General features: G+C 42.5%; 1 protein-coding gene across 1 annotated transcript in view; it reads right to left on the bottom strand.

Annotated features, from left to right (window-relative positions):
* shcbp1 (SHC SH2-domain binding protein 1) overlaps positions 1–15,172 on the bottom strand; it is a 40,215-nt gene extending 25,043 nt beyond the window's left edge. Inside the window, exons 1-6 of the mRNA XM_063188326.1 lie at positions 14,884–15,172; positions 13,655–13,849; positions 12,522–12,637; positions 9,973–10,181; positions 9,416–9,511; positions 5,023–5,262 (exon numbers count right to left, since the gene is read on the bottom strand). Of these exons, the coding sequence (XP_063044396.1) occupies positions 5,023–5,262; positions 9,416–9,511; positions 9,973–10,181; positions 12,522–12,637; positions 13,655–13,849; positions 14,884–15,070 (1,043 nt within the window). The 5' untranslated portion in view covers positions 15,071–15,172. The remainder of the gene's footprint in view (positions 1–5,022; positions 5,263–9,415; positions 9,512–9,972; positions 10,182–12,521; positions 12,638–13,654; positions 13,850–14,883) is intronic.
* Positions 15,173–20,689: the final 5,517 nt, after the last annotated feature.

The following is a 20,689-nucleotide window of genomic DNA, read 5'->3' on the forward strand; positions in this document are numbered from 1 at the left end:
CCTCCTCCTCCTCCTCCTCCTCCATCATCCCCTCCCCTCCTCCATCTCCATCTCCATCTCCATCATCACCTCCCCTCCTCCTCCTCCTCCCCTCTCACTCTTCTGCTGCTGTGGCTGCCTCTGCACGAATACCATATGGCACACAGCCATGCTGCAGCAACCAAATCACAACAGCACTCAGACACACACGCACACACACACAGGGGAGAGGCACTATATGCACGCATCATTCCTCGAGGCAACGCACACCTGGCTTTATCTGCTTTATCTGCTACCTATAGCTGTTTATTTGTTTGTTGGTGTGGTTGGTGTGTGTCTGTGTGTGTCTGTGTGTGTCTGTGTGTGTCTGTGTGTGTCTGTGTGTGTCTGTGTGTGTCTGTGTGTGTCTGTGTGTGTCTGTGTGTGTGTGTGTGTGTGTGTGTGTGTGTCTGTGTGTTTAGGCCAGTCAGGTACTGGCAATACATACTTGGGTCTGTCTGCTGCTTACAAATAACCTACATCTGGACATGTGTTTGTTTATTTGTATTTGTGTGTGCGTGCGTGCGTGCGTGCGTGCAAGCTCCAGCAATGCATACTTGGGTCTGTCTGCTCGGAACAAACACCTTTCATCGGAATGTTTGACTTTGCGTTAAAGCAAGTTAAAGATGTGTGGTCGACACAAAATTGTCTACATTTTCATGCGTTTCAGTGGTGACACACTTGGGCTTAGGCACGCACAGTATGTCTGGTCAGCACAAAATAATCAAACATTCAGATGCATTGCAGGGAAATTTGGGTCTGTCACGAGAGCCCTGAGCTGAACTTGGATAGACGGAGGTGTGTTTGTGGCAAAAGGTGAGGAGTCCCAAGCAGGGGTGGAAAAGTAACTTATTACTTTTACTCAATATTGTACTTGAGTAGCTTTTATGAATACTTTGTACTTTTTAAGTAAATGTTTAAATTAATACTTTTACTTGTACTTGAGTACATTTTGACCCAAGTACTTTACTCAATTACATTGGAACCTGGCCTGAGTAAAAAAAATTGACTGAGAGACAAAATGCCATGCACAATAATGCCAAAATCCGCCAGAAATGAAAGATTGTGCAGGATGGCACACAGCATTTCCACTATTTTACTATCTTGTATCAATGTATTGGATGATGGCTGGTGCCAAGCAAGAGATAGAGGTTATGGAGGACGATATTCAAGAAAAATAAACATGACATTCTCAAGAGGAAAACTAATTAAAAGTAACTAAGTACTTTTTACTCAAATTACATTTTAAGTGAAGTACTTTTTACTTTTACTTGAGTAGATTTTTAGATAGGTACTTTTACTTGTACTTGAGTAGAATTTAGGCAAAGTAAAGATACTTTTACTTGAGTACACATTTTCTGTACTCTTTCCACCTCTGGTCCCAAGAATGTTTAGAGTCTCATTGTTGTATCATTGCTGAGGTCAGTCGGATACAATTAATTTCATTACCTAAAAATTGGGCAAAACTTTAATGTTAAGGAGTAACAAGTATGTTATCTATTATATTCCAGTGTTGTGCTTACTGAGGGGCTAATGCCATTATGCAAGCAACCATGTTTTTGGGGGATATCTTTGAAAAATATTGGTACTGTTGCTTTCTACTTTTTGAACGTACATTACTTACCGAACTTGGAAGACCTACGTTTAGTATTTCCAAATTCAAGTCGAAAACTGTGGATAGTGGAAAAAGGTGAATAAGGATATTATATCGGTATGTAGGGAGTTTTTACCCATTTATCAATACATTTAGAGGTGATCCAATAAAATAAAAGAACACACCAGTCTAGTATTCCTTAAATGTTGACCCTTTTATATGAGCACATAGCCATCTTGCTTACATCTATACTGCATACTATGCCCTCCAATGACTCCAAAACCTTCCCTGGTCTTGAATTGTTCAACACTGTTAATTGCCCCTTAGTAGAACTGTCTAAATCAGACATAACTTGCTGAATAGTAGCTCCAACTCCTCCTTGCTTATGCATTGCCTTCTGTCTGCAGAGAGTCATTTGCCTGTCATTCACCAGAGATAGGATGCTGCCTAGTTAGTGAGATGCTGTGAGACTTAGTCTCATTTTCATTTCTTTTTAACCTTTATTTTACTTCCACGTTTTACTCCTTTTATTTTCTTCTTATTCTTTTTTGTAATCTCACTCTTTTCTATAATAAATTGTATCCTGATCGGTCCTTTTAATTACAAAGTCAAGACTTATTTTATTTTTGCAATTGAGTCAACTAAAACACAGCGCAGAGTATTCATCCTTCAATTCTTATTGGAGAAGAGAATTTTAGAAACGTCCAAAATCTAACATTCATCATCCACAAGAGGTTTTCAGTGTGGATAAGGTCAGGAGACTAAGATGGCCAATCCATGAATCGTGCCCTCTTTAAGTCTTTGGGGGTTAACAAGGATGTGCTGAACCTTGCCTAGTGAGATGGAGCATTATCCAACATGAAAATGAAGTTGTTCAAGGTGTTGGATTTCAAACTGTGGTTCCTACGGGAAAATCAATCTAAAAAACTTTCACATGATTTGTTTAATTCAGTTTCATCCCTCTTTCCTATTTCATACAGTATGTCAGCAAGGTGGAGTTGCTGATGGTCATCTGGAAGGGAATTGACCTTTACGTCAAGGCCAGGGTTCTCACCATTGAAATTAATGCAAATCAGAGTATTATAAAGTCATATTTTATGGTTATTAAGCCATTCTTTGCAGACAGAAATTATGTCTTTGAATAGTGGACCCATATTAGAGAATTGTGGGCAGAAATGACAGTTGTGAGCATTTGAAAGCAACAAACACAGCATACCTTGTAGTGTCACTTGTCCTACTATTTGAGTAATTTTCCAGTTTCAGTTCTTTTAAACTTTTACTTTCAGATTCAATTACAGAAACGGGTTGTCTTACAATACAAACATAGTAACCAGCTGCAATAACATCCAGCAGTGAATCTCAAACAGCGAGAGCCATCGTTTTTTACACGGCTAGGCATTCGTCAATTCATTCTCTCACTGTAATTTCTCTGCGTGGAGTCGGTTTGAGCAATACATCTGAATGAGCAGGGCGTGTGACAGGGACTAAATGGAGAACAAAAGCATGAGGCCTCAAACTTGCAGAGCTCACTTTGAAAACGAGATTGCCCTTATTTCACTCCTCTCTTTTTTAAAACAGTACTATACATATATGCACACACACACACACACACACACACACACACACACACACACACACACACACACACACACACACACACACACACACACACACACACACACACACACACACACACACACACACACACACACACACACACACACACACACACACACACACACACACACACACACACACACACACAGAACCTGTACACTGTATGCCATGCATACCGACAATGCCGGTGTATCCTGAAAATTGTCTATATAATGCAATGCTGCAGACTGCATATAACACCCACACATTATATGTGAACTATAGTATCATTTCTTGTATTGGAAGGTTAGAGTACAATTAAAAAAACACTTTGTTTCGCTTTTGTCTGTGATGATTGGCGAAGGGTTAGAGTGTTATTTACAATCGCCTTCAAACTACATTTCAGATTTCAGAATCTGTGCAGTCAAGTAACATAAATTGATCACGACTGATCTCAGACACCTATCAAACAGACTCCAGAGATCAAAATATTATCATGAGATTAAATACACCTGTGAAGATTCCCACTCATGTAGGTCATAGTAGTGGGGAAAAAACTAACCCTACTTAGCATCTGCACTTGTTGTTCTGTATATCTCCTGTGCACTTTGTATCTTGTAGTGATGGTGGCTATGATTATGTCCTCCATTGTAAGTCGCTTTGGTTAAAAAGCGTCTGCCAAATGCAATGTAATGTAATTTAATGTAATGGAAGTTGAGATCTTGTTACAGTATAAAACCCCAGGAGATATTGCAGAGAAAGAGCAGGGCATGCGAGGCAACTAACGCACGCCAGTAGAATACAGCGGAGTCTTAAATGAAATGCAAGTAGATGATATGAAATGAAGCGGCTTCATAAAAAGTTAACCACCAGCTGCAGCGAGCGCAAGATCCTGGTGGCTAGGCACTTAAGACGTACAGCACACGTATGCTCACAGGGACACAGACACACACACTCACAGATGCACACACGCACGCACACACACACACACACCTTATCATATCAGTATCTTTTTTAGGCTCTTCCATGTAGGAACAGATGCATAATGCAATGTTCCCTTGTCACATATTGCAACTACAGCATGGCACCTGAGGAAAGGGTAGATTACAACTACAGTATTTTACCTACAGTATGGTACCTGAGCAAAGCGTTACATCTACAGTATCGTACCTGAATAAGGATTTTAACTTCAGTATCGTAACAGAATAAGGATTACAACAGTATTGTAACTGAATAAGGATTACAACTACAGTATAGTAACAGAATAAGGATTACAACTACAGTATCGCAACAGAATAAGGATTACAACTTCAGTATCGTAACAGAATAAGGATTACAACTTCAGTATCGTAACAGAATAAGGATTACAACTTCAGTATCGTAACAGAATAAGGATTACAACTTCAGTATCGTAACAGAATAAGGATTATAACTAGTGTACAGTATCGTAACTGAATAAGAATTACAATAGTATCGTAACTGAATAAGGATTCCAACTAGTGTACAGTATCATAACTGAATAAGGATTCCAACTAGTGTACAGTATCGTAACTGAATAATGATTATAACTAGTGTACAGTATCGTAAATGAATAATGATTATAACTAGTGTACAGTATCGTAACTGAATAAGGATTATAACTTCAGTATTGCAACTGAATAAGGATTATAACTTCAGTATCGTAACTGAATAAGGATTACAAGTAGTGTACAGTATCGTAACTGAATAAGGATTACAACTACAGTATCGTAACTGAATAAGGATTACAAGTACAGCACCGTACCTAAATAAGGCTTACTACTTAAGTCTGGTACCTGAGTAGCGGGTTCTCGATGATGCGGAGCTTGCGTTTGAGCTCCTCCATCTGCTCGTACATGCGCAGGCCCTCCACCATGGACACGTTGCCCAGCTCCGAATCGCTGCCCGACGAATCGCCACTCAGACCGTTCCTCAGGCTGGAGAACTCCCTGAACTTGGCGGAACACTGGGCCACCAGCGCATGGTACTCCGCCACCAGGCTCGCCGGGACACGGCTCTCGAGGATGTCATAGTACCTGAGAGAGAGAGCGAGAGAGAGAGAGCGAGAGCGAGAGCGAGAGAGAGAGAGAGAGAGAGAGACAGAGACAGAGACAGAGAGAGAGAGAGGAGGGGAGGAAAAGAGAGAGGGGGATAGAAAGAGAGAGATTCAAAAAAAGTGTCGTAAACAATCACAGAGGAGTAAAAACGTGACCATATCAATATTCACTATGGCTTCATGATGGCGCTTTGTGAATTGTCCAGTTTATGATTTTAATGTTTGTGTGCCTCCTCGGAGCCAGTCATAAATCTACGAGCCTGATTAAAGCTCCGTGGCTTTGTTTTACTCACAGAATGAAGCAATAAGACTCTCCCATTAGGACACTTTCCACTGAAGGATAAACAAGGTGCGCAAATAAATAGGCAATTAAAAACGTGGGTAAATGGGACATCACCGTCTGCACTAAACATTTTGAAATTGATTCAAAAGCAATAAACGTGCTGTGACTGTGTCTTGAGTTTTTGTGTGTCGGTGGAATGGGCTCTGTATTTCCTGTATTTCCAAATTGGCGAAAAGGAAGAAAGGAGTCACGGACGCCAACCCACCATTGCTATACTGTATTTTCAAATTAACATGAAGAATGCTGAGAGAAACAGCATACTGCAATCAAACATCAAAGCACTTTGAAACCATTGAGAATGGTCAAAAACATTTAAAACGTCTAAGTAACATCTTAGTAACGTCTTAGAATGTGATGCTCACACACTGACAAGCACCCAACAGAGAAGGTCGGCTAGGAGTGCTTTGTTTGTTTACCTGATGTGATCACAGTGAACACAGTGCATGCGGCCTGTGTTGCCTACATGAGCACAGTGCAAACGGCCTGCGTTCCTTCCTTTCACGAGCACAGTGTCCTTCAAACACTATGAGCTTTGTGTGTTGACAGCACAATCACTCAAAGCATGAGTCGAGAAGAAAAAACATGCAACACAAATAAATAAATAGAAGTCAAAAGCAAGTGTGGCCACTTGTCAGGAAACGTGTCAGCCAGCCCAGGACACATGCCATTCAAACATGGGTACAAAACCAACACAAACTAAGGGGAAACACTTCACAATAGCCTTCTGCTAAATGGTTAACCAATGGTAAGGTTTTATTATGTCGCCCCAGAAATTGACTGGGGGGTGGGGGGGCCCATCAGCTCAGCTGCATAATCGCGATCATGATTTTGATCTAAATAATTGTCATTAAAATGTCTTCCATCATTGTGCAGCCCTAATACATTATTGTCATTAGCAAATTTTAGTAAGTTTTATACAATTGATTTAATAGGGCACGGCACCTGCACTCGCATGATGATGAAAATGTCTCAAAGCATTTTGTAGTATTGCAGTGTCACAGGCAAAGTTTGTATTTAAACCAGATTACCGGTAACAATATTACCCCGTCACATCCCCATTTTAAAAAAAGTGTGAGAGTTTGTGGCAAAAAGCAATACACCGCCATTGTCTGGGTTGCGTGCAGAGTAATGACTCTTTTGAAGAGATGTGTGAAATTGAAAGAGAAGAAGTCATGCTTGATGCCATTTATTCGGACTAGGTGCTGCTCCCCATTACATCTCTGCAGCTGTCTTCTGTCCTTTGAAAGACTGAAAGAGCCAAGACGTTGAAGCAATGACAAGTACACACTGCCATCTGGTGTGCACAAGTTGAACTACAAGCTCATGTCATCATAGCCTTAAGTACTGAAGTGAAAGCAAGTGAAAGCCCACCTGGGAAACTCCAACTCCCATTGACCCAGTAGGCACTCTGGGCCCTCCCATGAAATTGCTTGTTTTCCCCCACGTTTGCTCCACCCGCTGTATGTAGTGGCTAATCAATATGCCAAATGACTGGCAGTGATTGGCACCGCACGACCACGGGTGGAGCATTCGGAGGGCGGGCCAGAGGAGCCGACTGGGTCAATTGTGATTGTGACACAGCTAACTCACTGCACACAACGAAATAGCTGTTATGCCTCACCCGTGTAAGGGGGCAGCCCCCATTGGCGCCCCAAGGGAGCAGTACAGTGGGACCGTACCATGCTCAGGGTACCTCAGTCATGGAGGAGGATGGGGAAGAGCAATGGTTAATTACTCCCCCCAACAACCTGGAGGGTTGGGAGTCGACCAGGCAACCTTTAGGATACCAGTCTGACGCCCTATCCGCTTACCCATGACTGGTGGAATGACCAGAACGATATACACTGTTGATCCATTGCAGATCTTTGGATAAGAGGACTGTGCCAGCTATTTTCCATTCTGCTGAAAATACATTTTAACACCTTGTGTGGACTACATATAAAGCAATGTTGCTGTTCTTCACACTTGTCGCACCCCATTTCTGTCAGCCATCACCACTTGTCTGCCCTGCTCCATGTTCTCCTGGAGCTAAACATCCTTGCACTTCATGGGGGAAACAGCTGTGCCATTTAGTATAATGAGGTGCTACTTCAACTACTCACAGAGTCGAAAATACAGTTGAAATTACAGAATCAATGTCGATGGCGAGTGTGTGTGTGTGTGTGTGTGTGTGTGTGTGTGTGTGTGTGTGTGTGTGTGTGTGTGTGTGTGTGTGTGTGTGTGAGTGGCCATTGTTATCTGAAACAACTGTCAAGTTTCACTTATTTTTCCCTTCTCCACTATGTTTACATTTTGACTACGTCATATCTATGAAAATCTTTTGACCCTGATGCATTTCGGTTTTGGAGCAGATCGAGTCTAATGGTCCTCCAGACTCCTGTGTGAGCTGAGCTTACAAAGTGGAGTGGAAATACAGGAGGACCTGGCAAGAGTCAGGATAAGGCGTGTCACGATAACCAGTATACCGTGAAACCGCGGTAAAAAGTGGTTGAGTTTTAAAAATATACCGTACCGGAAAAAACGCATCGCACACCGTGACACTGTGAGCCTTACCGTCCTCTCATGCAAGACTGCCGATGCTGCCACAAAGGCACTATTTGTCGCCGAACACCTAATGTCAATGATGGAATCATAGTGAATTGCTGAACCAATTCATTTCTACAATGAAAAGTACAAACTGTGATCATTTCCTCCCAGCAATGACCAGCAATTAAATTTAAACATGGGATTTTGATATAGTTTTGCCTTCATTTGAAATAATGATCACTCCTTGCACCTTATTGGAACTACAGTATTTCAGTTTGCGTAGGACTATTAATGCTTTCTAAACATATTCAACACAACTTTTCAAAATTACCGTGAAAATACTGCAAACCGTGATAATTCTGGTCACAATAACCGTGAGGTTAAAATTTTATACCGTGACAGCCCTAGTCAGGAAGGACACAATAGATAGGGCAGCGCACAGGATGAACTCAATGGTTTTCTTTACAAACATGCCAGTCTCTGAAAGGGAAAAAGGATGGTGCCATGACCTATCAGAACAATGAACTGGATTACAATGACATGACCCCACTGCAGCCCAGTATCCATGATGTGACAGCCAGGCAGCTACTCTACAAACACAGACCAGTGGGATTGCTCGTTCGCTCATTCCAAAGAAAAGTTTCTGACCTTCAACTAGTCATGACGAGTCTGTGTACTCAGGATAGTCATTCCAATTGCTAATGTTTGAGCGTGCCTGGATTGATGGGGTAACGGTTTACAGTTTCGGACAGCTAAGTTTTCCATTGCACTGTACAACGAGACCTCTGCTAGTAGTCAAAAAATAAACACAGCGTCTAATTTCATACGTGTGCATAGCCAGCAGCACTTGAATTTTTCACCATGGGCAGTCGGCAAAACCTCCCTCCAATGTAGCGCAGCACACTGCACCATTCAGAAGACTGTAGGTTGTCTCCTATGCTCTCATCTCAAGGCTGAGGAGCCCCTGAAAAAGACAACTCACCCCATATTTTTCAAGAGACTGTACCCTGTATCTACATAACTGAAGGCCTGATGGTAGGAGAAAATCCTGAGCCTGAACCTTTAAAACTTTTTTTTTAAAAGAAAAACCTAATGACTACATTTCATTCTTGCAAACAAACTCTGTGAAACCGGAAATCAGGCACTGTGCCTGAATACCATCCGCTATGGAACTGTATGAATAAAAAGTTTCTACAAAGTGTAATATAGTGTATTATTAAGTAATGGCTAAGTACCAAAGTAAATATTTCCACCAGATACTCACAGCCTGAGACGAGGCTCCACATAACGCACGAAGTAGTCAAAGTCATCATCCTCATCCTCCTCATCCCACTCCCTCCAGATGTGCTGGTAGAAAAACCTGAAAAACAGAAAATAACAGAATAAACCTGGTGTGTTTCGAAGACACAAAACCGGTTTGAAAAACCTTGAGGACCACAAAATGTCCACCCCCAACCCTTGAGGGTGCGAAGCCCACACAGACAGACTGCACTTGTTCCCCACACTTCACTCAGGAATACAAGTTGTACTGAGCTTTTCTCTTTTCTCACAGGTTTCTGTTGACAATGGGTTTTTCAGAGTGTGAACAACACAAATATATGCATGAAAAATATTCTTTCAGTTCCTTTCTGAATACATTTTCTCAACATATTTGGCACACTCTTGAATAATTTGCGGACATGCAGCTTTGTCAAACAATTTCTTAGGTACAGAAGACTGCAATAATAGGAGAGAAGAGCACAAAAACCTAAAAACAAACAGAAAAAGAAGAAATCAACCAATTAAAAAACATTAATCCAACCAGTTACTGTAAGTCCAAACCTGAGATGCTCGAGGGCCAGTGCGGTGGAGTCGAAGTCTCCCGAGTCGTCATAGACGGCGTGCAGCTCGCGGAGAGGCACGGTGTGGCGTGTGGCCTCCAGCATGCCTCTGATGTCCTCCTCGGTCACCTGGCAGCCCCGCGCCTCACACCGCAGGGGCAGCACCACCTCCACCTTCGCCCTCATCTCACTGTACTCCACCTCTACCACCTGCAGGGCATACAGGACGGGACGGGGAGTGACATTTGGATTCAGTTTGATACAGGAAATAATAAAGGTCGTGACACCAAGCTCCCATTTCTCTTAAATTAAAAGGTGCACTGTGCAGGAAATGGTCAAAAAAGGTACTGCAACTATGCTGCTCATTGAAAATGGGTTGCCTATTGCCAAATTTGATCTTTTCATGAATGAATGAATAAATTAATTATTTATCTATTTCTCTCTTCACACAGTCATTTTGTCGTTCAGTTACATCTCGTGAAAAGGCAGCCCCGCGCCTCACACCGCCAAATTTGATCTTTTTATGAATGAATGAATGAATGAATGAATGAATGAATGAATGAATGAATGAATAATTTATTTCTCTCTTCACACTGTAATTTTAATTTTGACGCTCAGTTACATCTCATGAAAAGGCAGCCCCGTGCCTCACACCGCAGGGAAACACCACCTCCACCTTCGCCCTCATCTCACTGTACTCCACCTCTACCACCTGCAGGGCACACAGGACGGGAGGGGGAGTGACATTTGGATTTAGTTTTATACTGGAAATAATAAAGCTTGCGACACCATTTCTCTTACTTTAATGTGATACAATACAATACGATACGATAGTACTTTATTATCAGTTTGCACTGAAATTAATTTTGCTTCCCTGAGCAAGACTCGTTTAAGACAGGACATACACTTAACATCCAATATACTGTAGATATCTGATGCAGGGCATGAAACGTCACTACATTGAAGCAAGAGAAACAGGAACTTGGTGTCAGAGACTTTAGGTTCAGTTTTTTTGTGGATTTGCTAGTCCTGCACCCTACTTTTTGAAGATGGCTGTGCCCCATCTGCAGTAATGGCAGGCCAACCGTCTGATGTATCATTGTGTTACTGCAGGTGAATGGCTCTTAACCCATTTTGTCCTAAGCCCTTTTTGGGAAAGGGTGCCCTCTGCCTATTAAATCCTAAATATCTCAGCCTCCAAAGGACATACAAACATGAACATTTACATTTTAAATCTAGAATGCCTGCGCCCCAGCTATCCATTTGAAAACACCCTAAACATCTCTGCGTTGTCAATGTATGCAGTTTAATTAAGAATAACCCAGATTTCAGATGTCATCGCAATCATGAAAATGAGGATAAACATCAAGCTTGACTATATACAGTATAGCACTGCCAACAAACTTGTCTGAATGTATCAAGTAGCAAGTTACCCAGGCTCCACCCCCACAGTGATGCAACACCTTCGGCTCAGCTACACTAACTCAGGAAAACTGCCTGTACACGTACATTCGGGTTCCCTCCACAGCGGGAACTCCACCCACTTTGTCGGGAACTAATCAACTTTGAGCATTTCCAACCGTCCTGGGTAGAGGCGTGTTCAAGGCAGTGACGTTGTTTAAGCAGAGACGTTCTATTGGGGACTAAGAAATGTTTGGTTTAAACTTTGGCTCAGCCTGTTCTGCCCTCGACCAGTAGCAAACCAAGGGAGGTGGGTCAACCATGCCGTTTAAGAATGTTAGTTGTTATGATCTTGGTCAGACCAAGTCTCGAAGAGATTTGAAAGTCATGATGATAATCAGGCAAGTCCCGCCCTGCTCTAGTGTGAATTAAGCCTTAGAAGAAAGCCATAAGAACTGGTAATCAGTAGCAAGTAGCAAGTGTGTGATATGTGTCTAATCTGTCGGGCATGTATACAATTTCTGTATTTGTGTACTGCACTTCACACTGTGTAAAGTTTGAGTATGTAAAATAGCACTCATGCTTGTGAGGGGTTTTTCAGAGTAATCAGTGTGTTTTTAGTTTTTTTTTTTTTTTCAGTGAAAGTATTTAGCCCAGAAGGTGAGAAGAGATGCATAAACGGCCCGGTGCGGACTAGGGGGCTACTGTGTCTGCCCAGCAGGTAAACCGATTCCTGGTCCACACCGGCAGATCAGCAGGTAGTAGGGCTGCACATTATCAGGAAAAAAAAATGCAATACTCGATAACAGCATGCAATGCCTCGATAACGATATTTAAACAATATTATAGAAAGATAGATAGATAGTAATATAGCAGCGTTTGTCACTAATTTGTCGGTCTGTGTGTGTGTTTGTGTTGGGGGGTGGGGGGGGGGGGGGGGGGGGGGGGGGGTTGGTCGTGGCGGGCTTCTCCCGCATTTGTTGACATTCAGCTTGCTAGTCATTTGACAGCACAGAAAATGTGTACTTGTTATCGATAATTAAGCCATTTTGATGATCATTTCAAGTCATTTCCAATCTTGATATGATTGCTATATCGATACATTTTCGATATATTGTGCAGCCCTATCAGGCAGCCTACTGTACTGACCTCCAGCAGGACATCAAAGGGGCCCATGCACCACAGCGCCTGCCAGTCACACGGCTCCACCTCCTTCTCCAGGTAGTCGACTGTGAAGGCCTTCACCTCGGACATCTTACAGTCCCCTGTGGAGAACAGAGGAGAGGGCAGGAGAAGAGCAGAGGAGGGGAGATGAGAGGAGAAGAGCAGAGGAGTGGAGTGGAGAGGAGAAGAACAGAGGAGAGGGCAGGAGAAGAGAGGAGAGGGGAGGGGAGGAGAGGAGAGGAGAAGAAAAGAGCAGAGGAGAGGAGAAGAGCAGAGGAGTGGAGAGGAGAAGAACAGAGGAGAGGGGAGGAGGAGAGCAGAGGGGAGGAGAAGAGCCGAGGAGAGAAGAGCAGAGGGGAGGAGAAGAGCAGAGGGGAGGAGAAGAGCAGAGGGAAGAGGAGAAGAAAAGAGGGGTGGCGAGGAGAAGAGAAGAGGAGAGGAGAGATGTGAAAGGAAAGGAAGGGGAGAGGAAGAGCAGAGTGGTGGAGAGGGGAAGAGGGGAGAGGAGGGCAGGAGAGGAGAAGAGGAAGAGGGGAGAAGAAGAGGAGAGGAAGAGGAGAGGGGTGGAGAGGAGAAGAACGTGGGGGGGGAGATGAGCAGAGGAGAGGAGAAGAAAAGAGGGGAGGGGAGGAGAGGAGAAGAGCAGAGGAGAAGAAAAGAGGGGAGGGAGGAGAGGAGAAGAGCAGAGGGGAGAGGAGAGGAAGAGGAAGAGCAGAGGGGTGGAGAGGAGAAGAATGTAGGGGGGGGGATGAGCAGAGGGGAGGGAAAGGAGAAGAGCAGAGGGAAGGGGAGAGAAGCGTCTTATTTCAACCAGCTTTGTCAAGGAAGGAGAAAGGGGCACAGCAACAAAACATTACACTTAGACACAGCAGATATTGGTTTTAGCTTTGTTTTGTTTTTTTGCGTGTTTGTTTTTGTATATGATGGGGTTTACAAAAAAAGCTACAGAAAACAGCAGGAAAAAAACGAACAGTAAATTACCAACAACAGTAAATAAAGGCATAACAACAATACCACAACAGCAGGGAGCGGTAAAGTGGCATTCAGAGGAGATTAGTTTCATGGCTGACTCAATTTGTCGTCAACATTTTCCCTTATTTTATCACATACATCCTTACCCAGCATGTAGTCTTGGTATGCCTTGAAGCGCTCGTAGTAAAGGAGATGGCTTGTCTGGAAGGTGTCTGGAAAGATGGTACTGCCAACCCGCCTGGCCCTTTGTAAGCATGTGCCAGACGCGTTACTCTCAGGGTAGCATGTGCCGCTGTCGACGTCATCCTCATCCTTGCTGTCACCGTCGTCCTGGAAAAGGCCTGTGGACAGTGGAGAGCAAAGCGTGGTCAAGAGAGAGCAGGTTTGGTCACTTGGCTGGGTCAAGAGTGGTGGTGAAACTCAAAGTCAAATACTTGTGTGACTTTTCTATTGTCTTTTGCTACTTGAAAGCACAAAACACACATCCTTTTGGGGGTTATTTGAGTTAGTCACCAACACTGGAAATCAGCAACATAAAGTCAGGGTTACACGCTCTTTCAGAAAGGCAGTGTGCTGTATGTGTATACTTGAGCCAAAGGCTGCATGGGAAAGTAAGCAACGTAATTTCAATTCTTTGTCAGACCAGTGCATGTAAAGAAATTGACAATAAAGCCGACTTGACTTGACTTGGGGGGAAAAAAGGTTGCACCTCCTCTTAAAAGCTGTGAATGCCTACCCTGTGTGAGCAACTGGAAAAATGCCTGGACACAGTTGGACATAAACAACTGTTTGTTCTCTGATGTGCCAACGCCTTGTGCTTAACTTGCCTGTGGCATAGCCTGCGAACACAACAACTGAACATCATTCAGGTCACGAGGAGGAAGCACCAGCTACGCGCACACCCAGAAAACAGGCAACAACGTGACAGTTGGCCAGAATTGACCAGGACTACTTCAGGTTAAAAATCCAGTCCAGAGCTTTAGAGGATGGTATAACACAAAACAACAACTAGCCCAACGTGCACCCTGTGGCCGCCTGAACTGAACACAAATCACCGCCAGAGTAGTTAGATAAACAGGAAGCTCTGACAGCTGCTACGACCAGCGTTTCTACAGCAACATGCCACCACACGGCCCTGTCAGATCATGTAAACTTAATTTCACGGTCATTAGTTTAACTAAAGCCGTAATCGAATACATAGCTCAGTTGTATACTTATATTACTGACATTCCGACTGTAGTTATAGTATAACTAGTTCTAAAGCTACAACACTTCCTGCTGAAGAGGTGTCGCTACATGTAGCTGCTCGGACAGAGAAGCCAGATGAAATGTCAGTGTTAAAAAAGGTAAATAAATACCAAGAAATTATATCTACCTTGAGATATGTCTCTTGCCACTTCGTCTTCGGTAACTGCAGCCATTTCCATTTCTGACTCGAGGTTGACTTTCTCTTTCCGTACACTTTCACTGCGAGGATTCTCTGCGTCGAAATGTTGTGAAGGGGTTTGGTAAATGCTAACTTCGTCCGGTTGAACATCCATGCCGACCTCTTCAGACATCATATTTTGTTGTTAAGTTCACCGTGAATGGTGCTTTATAATGGTAAGGGGAAGCAAGAATCGCGCTAAATTCTCCAAGTTAGTTTGGCTAACCACTTTGGAAACCCTCCACTCCCAGTATTTTCAAAATTTCCCCGGCCGTGTCAGTGAAGCCAATGAGACCAACTAACGTCATGACGTCAACTTTCAGAACTGCACTAAACAACCAATGAACGCCCGACTCTGAAAGACGGACCCGCCCATAAACAGCTACCGTAGGCCAATCAAAACAGATTGTCTTGACGTCACCTAACTTTGGTGTACTGTGTCAATCCTACCACACGATGGCAGTATTTATCCTTCATCTCTTGTACTACAAGTTGTAGTTCTAGACACTCAGAAGAACGGATCCACTCCGGTCTGTATTCTGCTGCGAGAGTAAAAGTAGGCCCAGCCAGGGCCTACTTAATAGAATTCTAGGTTTAACAAGGATTGGAAAGCTTTGCCTGTTGATGACAATAACACCAAACAACAATTCTGTGTGTGTGTGTGTGTGTGTGTGTGTGTGTGTGTGTGTGTGTGTGTGTGTGTGTGTGTGTGTGTGTGTGTGTGTGTGTGTGTGTGTGTGTGTGTGTGTGTGTGTGTGTGTGTGTGTGTGGTAGTAGGCCTAGTAGTAGGCTAGTAGAAGTAGTAGTAATAGAGACAGGAGGTGTGTGTGCATGCGTTTGTGTGTTTGCCAATAAAGGCAAAACATTTAAAACTGAGCATCCAGTCCTTGCAAAAAAAGTGGACCTACAGCAGGCCTAATCGAAACGCACAGTATCTACAACAGACAAAAATGTAAGTCACGGTCGGAAAGTCCAATTGTCATTGTGACACAGTTTAGTGCACACCTCGAAATTGCATTGTAGTGCAAAACTAAGGGTACCTCATCTCTCAACCATGAGGATTGCTGGTGATGTCGGGAATTGAACCAACAACCTTCTGGCCACAATATCAAAACACCCTAGTATCTAAAAAAAGTCCTGCGTTCCATGAAAGCTTAACAATGGACTGCCCTTGAAATGCTTTATGTGTTTTAAAGACCAGCAAAAGCAGAAATAAACAGTGTTGCATGTCACTACTACTACCACTACTGCTACTACGAGGCCTACCACTACTGCTAATAGAATTAGAATGGAATAGAATGCCTTTTTGTACAATGTACAATTTACACTATAGGCCAATATGGTGCATTCACATTACTCCTCCTGTTTCTCCTACTAGGCCTACTTCTACTCCTACTATTCCAACTACTACTACTAGTACTTTTGCTGCTGCTGCTGATAATACTACTACTACTAATAATAATAATAATAATAATAATAATAATAACCAAATGTTAAATAAATGAATAAATAAATGTACACACTTTAAAGGAGTCAATCTAACTTATCAATCTAGTACTGCAAAAGTAATGCATCTAGCCAATGAATAAAAGGCTGTCTCCACGAAAGACAGATGGCATTTGAAAAAAAATCTGTGAAATGGCTGCAGGGAATTCAATATGACAAACTGGCTTTTTATTATTGGCACACACAAGCATCTCGATTTAACACGTCACGGCATGTTCCTGCCAGTTTTGTCACTGTCTACCTTACCCCTTCTTGTCAGACGGCCTCTCCCTGAGCTTTGACAATTGGACAAGTAGCTTTGTAAGAAAAAAGAAAGACACCAAGCAGACTACTACCTGTTTTGCTGACATTGCCCAACCTTGTGGTTTGGTGATGACCAGTAGGCTACTACATTGTAACACAGGATGTGTCATGCGGATTTGTCAAAGGCTTTTTTAATGTTTTTTTAATGATGGAAGGTTTCATAGACAATCAAACAATCAAACAATCATACACGTCAGTCCAATGTGATAATCGAATTTAGGTTTTTGAGGGTTTTTTGTATTGAAGTATGGGCTCACATTATGCTTGGCCGACTAAGAACAAAATTTCACTTCCATAATATAGGGAGATTTGTTAAAAAACAGAACCAGTCCTAACCAGTCCCAACTCCATCTAAGCTGAAGTGCCCTTAAACAAGGTCCCTAACCCCACACTTTTTAATAAGGTTAAAGAAGAAAACAATGGAGTAAGCCGATGGAGTGAACTTTTTCACAGCTCTAAATCACAGCTGTGTAAGAGATGCCAACTGTCTAAAACTGGACTGGAGGTCCAAAACATTGTGATTGAGAAATGCACTCAGAGAGTGCAGACCTCCGCAAGGAAGCTGTTTGATAGAACATTTGACTATGTATACTTATCATTTGTTTAAGTTTATTTTTAAAGGACAACTTCAGTCAATTTCAACATGCAGTTGTAATACTCACACTACCCTGGACTTGTCGGTATGTGAGAATTTTTATTTTATTTTTTCAGCCTTTTCCGAGATCCTGGTCATTGTAATGGTGGCAGGTGTTTGGTTACATTCCAAAATTGATTTATTCCCAAAAGGTCAGCAGACAAGTAGCAAACAGCGATACCTTTTGGGAAAATATTTGGAGTAGGCCAATGTTAGGAATTTTTAAAATGTAAACAAAAGCTGCCCCCATTAGAATAGCTCAGATCTCGGGAAGGGCAGAGCCGAAAAATGCAGCATCACCGGGTACTGACAAGTCAAGGGTAGCAATAGCAATACAACAGCATATTGAAAATGGCTGAAGTGGTCCTTTAAATCACTTGTTCCTTTTGTCATTCCCAACAACTTCACAAAATGTCATCCAAATCCATGCATAACTTTTGAGTTATCCTGCTGACAGACAAACAGACAGACAGACAAACCAGCGCGACCGAAAACACAACCTCCTTGGCGAAGGTAATACAACTTTTACAGTAACGTGGGTGGCCATGCAGTTGATTTGGAAATTTCTCACAGGCCCCAAAATGGAGAAATAAGTCGTACTGTATTGACATATCATCCTGACAGGTGCATGCATCATTACATTGCTAATAACAAGTCATTGGCACCGTCACCATCCATCCTCTAATGGGGAAATCCCTCCTGGCCAGACAACATCTACTTTTAAGAAGCGATGCCAATTAAGGAAGGATGTGAGCTCTGATCCTTTGCAACATGTGTGGTCTTGTGGCAATGGCTGTAGAATTCCATGCAGACTAAGCATGCCACAATGCAGTAGATTAGACTGCATAAATCATGTGGCTTGTGGACCGTCAGAGTGTTTCAGAAAGCAAAGACTTGTAAGCTTCTGCATGATGCACATCAACAGATGTGTCAAAAGAGCACTGTGGCGCTGTGGCGCAGCACGCTAAGCTCCCCACATTTTGGCTTGCATGCCCACCCACGTGGACCCCGGTTCGAGTCCGGCCGGGGTCATTTCCCGATCCTCCCCTGTCTCTCTGTCCCATTCGCTTCCTCTCACCATCTTCAACTGTACTGTCAAATAAAGGCATAAAAGCCCCTACATATTTTTTTTTAATAAAAAAATAAATTAATTTAAAAAAAGTGGGCGCAGCCGTGGCTTGGTCTTTCAATCTAGGGGTTGCAGGTTCGAATCTAGGGGTCGACCGATACAGGTTTTTTAATGGCCGATGCGATACCGATTTTTTTTTCATCACCCTTGGCCGATACCTGATTTCCGATACCCGATATTTGGGGCCGATATGGGTTTTGAAAAGGTTAAAAAAATGACAAATATTCCAGGTCTCAAATTAAAAATAAATGTTCCTTTAACATTAACAAATTGAGGTAGAACTTGTAACACTTAAACACCCACTCTAACAATCAAGTAATGTCTAACAATCAAGTAATAAAAAAATAAAGTGTCTTGGTGCTTTTAAAAAAACCCGAATGACATAAAATAATAAATATTGCGTATCGGCCAAAACCACACGCGTATCGGCCGATACCGATACACTTAAAAAATGCAAATATCGGTACCGATATCGATATATATATATCGGTCTATCCTTATTCAAATCCCCCCTGAATACATCTCCATCCATGACTGAAGGCCACCCTTGAGCAAGGCACCTAACCCCACATTGCTCCAGGGACTGTAACCAATACCCTGACAAATAATAACTGTAAGTCGCTTTGAATGTATGAAAGCATCAGCTAAGTGTAATGAAATGTAGTGTAATGCAACATTAAAATGTGTGAGGAACAGACTGAGGGCTACATGGTTTATGAAGGAGGAGCCTATAATAGATAAGGGTTACTTTTGTTATCAAGGAAAGCGAGGTTACACATTATTTTACTGCCACTACATTAAGTACAGTGTAAAGCATAGCACTAATTACAGCTTCCCTTTAATTATAGTGTAAAGTATAGGCCTAATTACAGTGTCCCTGCGTGAATTACAATGCAATATCTGATTATAGTGTACCTACATTAAGTATAGTGTAAAGTATAGGCTTAATTACAGTTTCCCCACGTTAATTATAGTGTAAAGTGTCTAACAAGCTGTAACATTGTGTAGTCTGGCACTGTGCCTTAGGGTTAGGGTTAGATACAGTTCAAGTACATATAACATGTTGATACTTGTAGACCCACTCCCGTAAAAAGATTTCCACTTTGAGGTGACGAAGGTCAGGGATTATCCTGACTCCACCTTGCTCCAGGAACATTCATCTGGAGCCACGCCAGGTTTTATTAAAAAATATCCTTGCAGATGATTGGTAAACACTTGTCTGACATTTTTAATGTGCTACTTTAAGTCAAGTCAAGTCAAGTGTACTCTATTGTCAAAAATATATGTAATAGGGTTAGCACAGAAGTTTGAATATTATAGTTAAAATCATAGAATCAGTGTCCATGAGTGAGTCCATGCGAGAGGTCATTGTTGTCTGAAACATTTTGGCATTTTGGTTCAGGGACAATGCAAATCCGAATGTCCTCCAGACCCTTGTGTGGGCTACTAAAGTAGAGTAGTAGAGTAGAGAGTAGAGAAATGTATTGATCCCCAGGGGGAAATACAGGTGTCAAGTAGCTACATAAAAACATACACAGACACACACACACACACACACACACACACACACACACACACACACACACATGCCAAGAGGTTCCAGATCTGGGCCAGCTCTGGCATCTCAGGCAGTCCAATCCCCAATAATGATGTCCTTCTTAGTGTCCTTCTGTATACTGTTAAACAGTTGAATGTTTGAATACTAAAACTGAGCAGAAATACACAAGGGACTGGCGTTAGTCAGGCTAGTGAGGGATTACATGTTGATACAAGGTACAATGGAACAAAATAAGTAATAAGATGTTGCATCGTGTACTTGCACTGGGTTAGGGTTAGATACAATGTAAGTACTTGTTAGCCTGCATGTTGATACATGTAGACCCACTATCACAAAAAAAGATTTCCGCTTGGAGATGACGAAGGTCAGGGATTCCCCATTTTTTTTCTTCTGGTAAAAGACTGGAAAAAATGCTCCTGCCTCTGGCCCTTCATCATACAGTATAAACAGCCACGTAATTGGGCTTTGTGTAGCTACTTCCCACAACTTTGGGGGATGTGATAATTGTATTGGGTGACCAAGTTCCTGTGACACACACCAAAAAGTTGCCTAACACACAAAACACACACACAAAAAAAGAGTATAAAAGCCCAACTCAAGAGTAAGTAAACATAAACCTGTGGAT

Source organism: Engraulis encrasicolus, chromosome 22 (genome assembly GCF_034702125.1).
Source record: "Engraulis encrasicolus isolate BLACKSEA-1 chromosome 22, IST_EnEncr_1.0, whole genome shotgun sequence".
In the NCBI taxonomy this organism is placed as follows: Eukaryota; Metazoa; Chordata; class Actinopteri; order Clupeiformes; family Engraulidae; genus Engraulis; species Engraulis encrasicolus.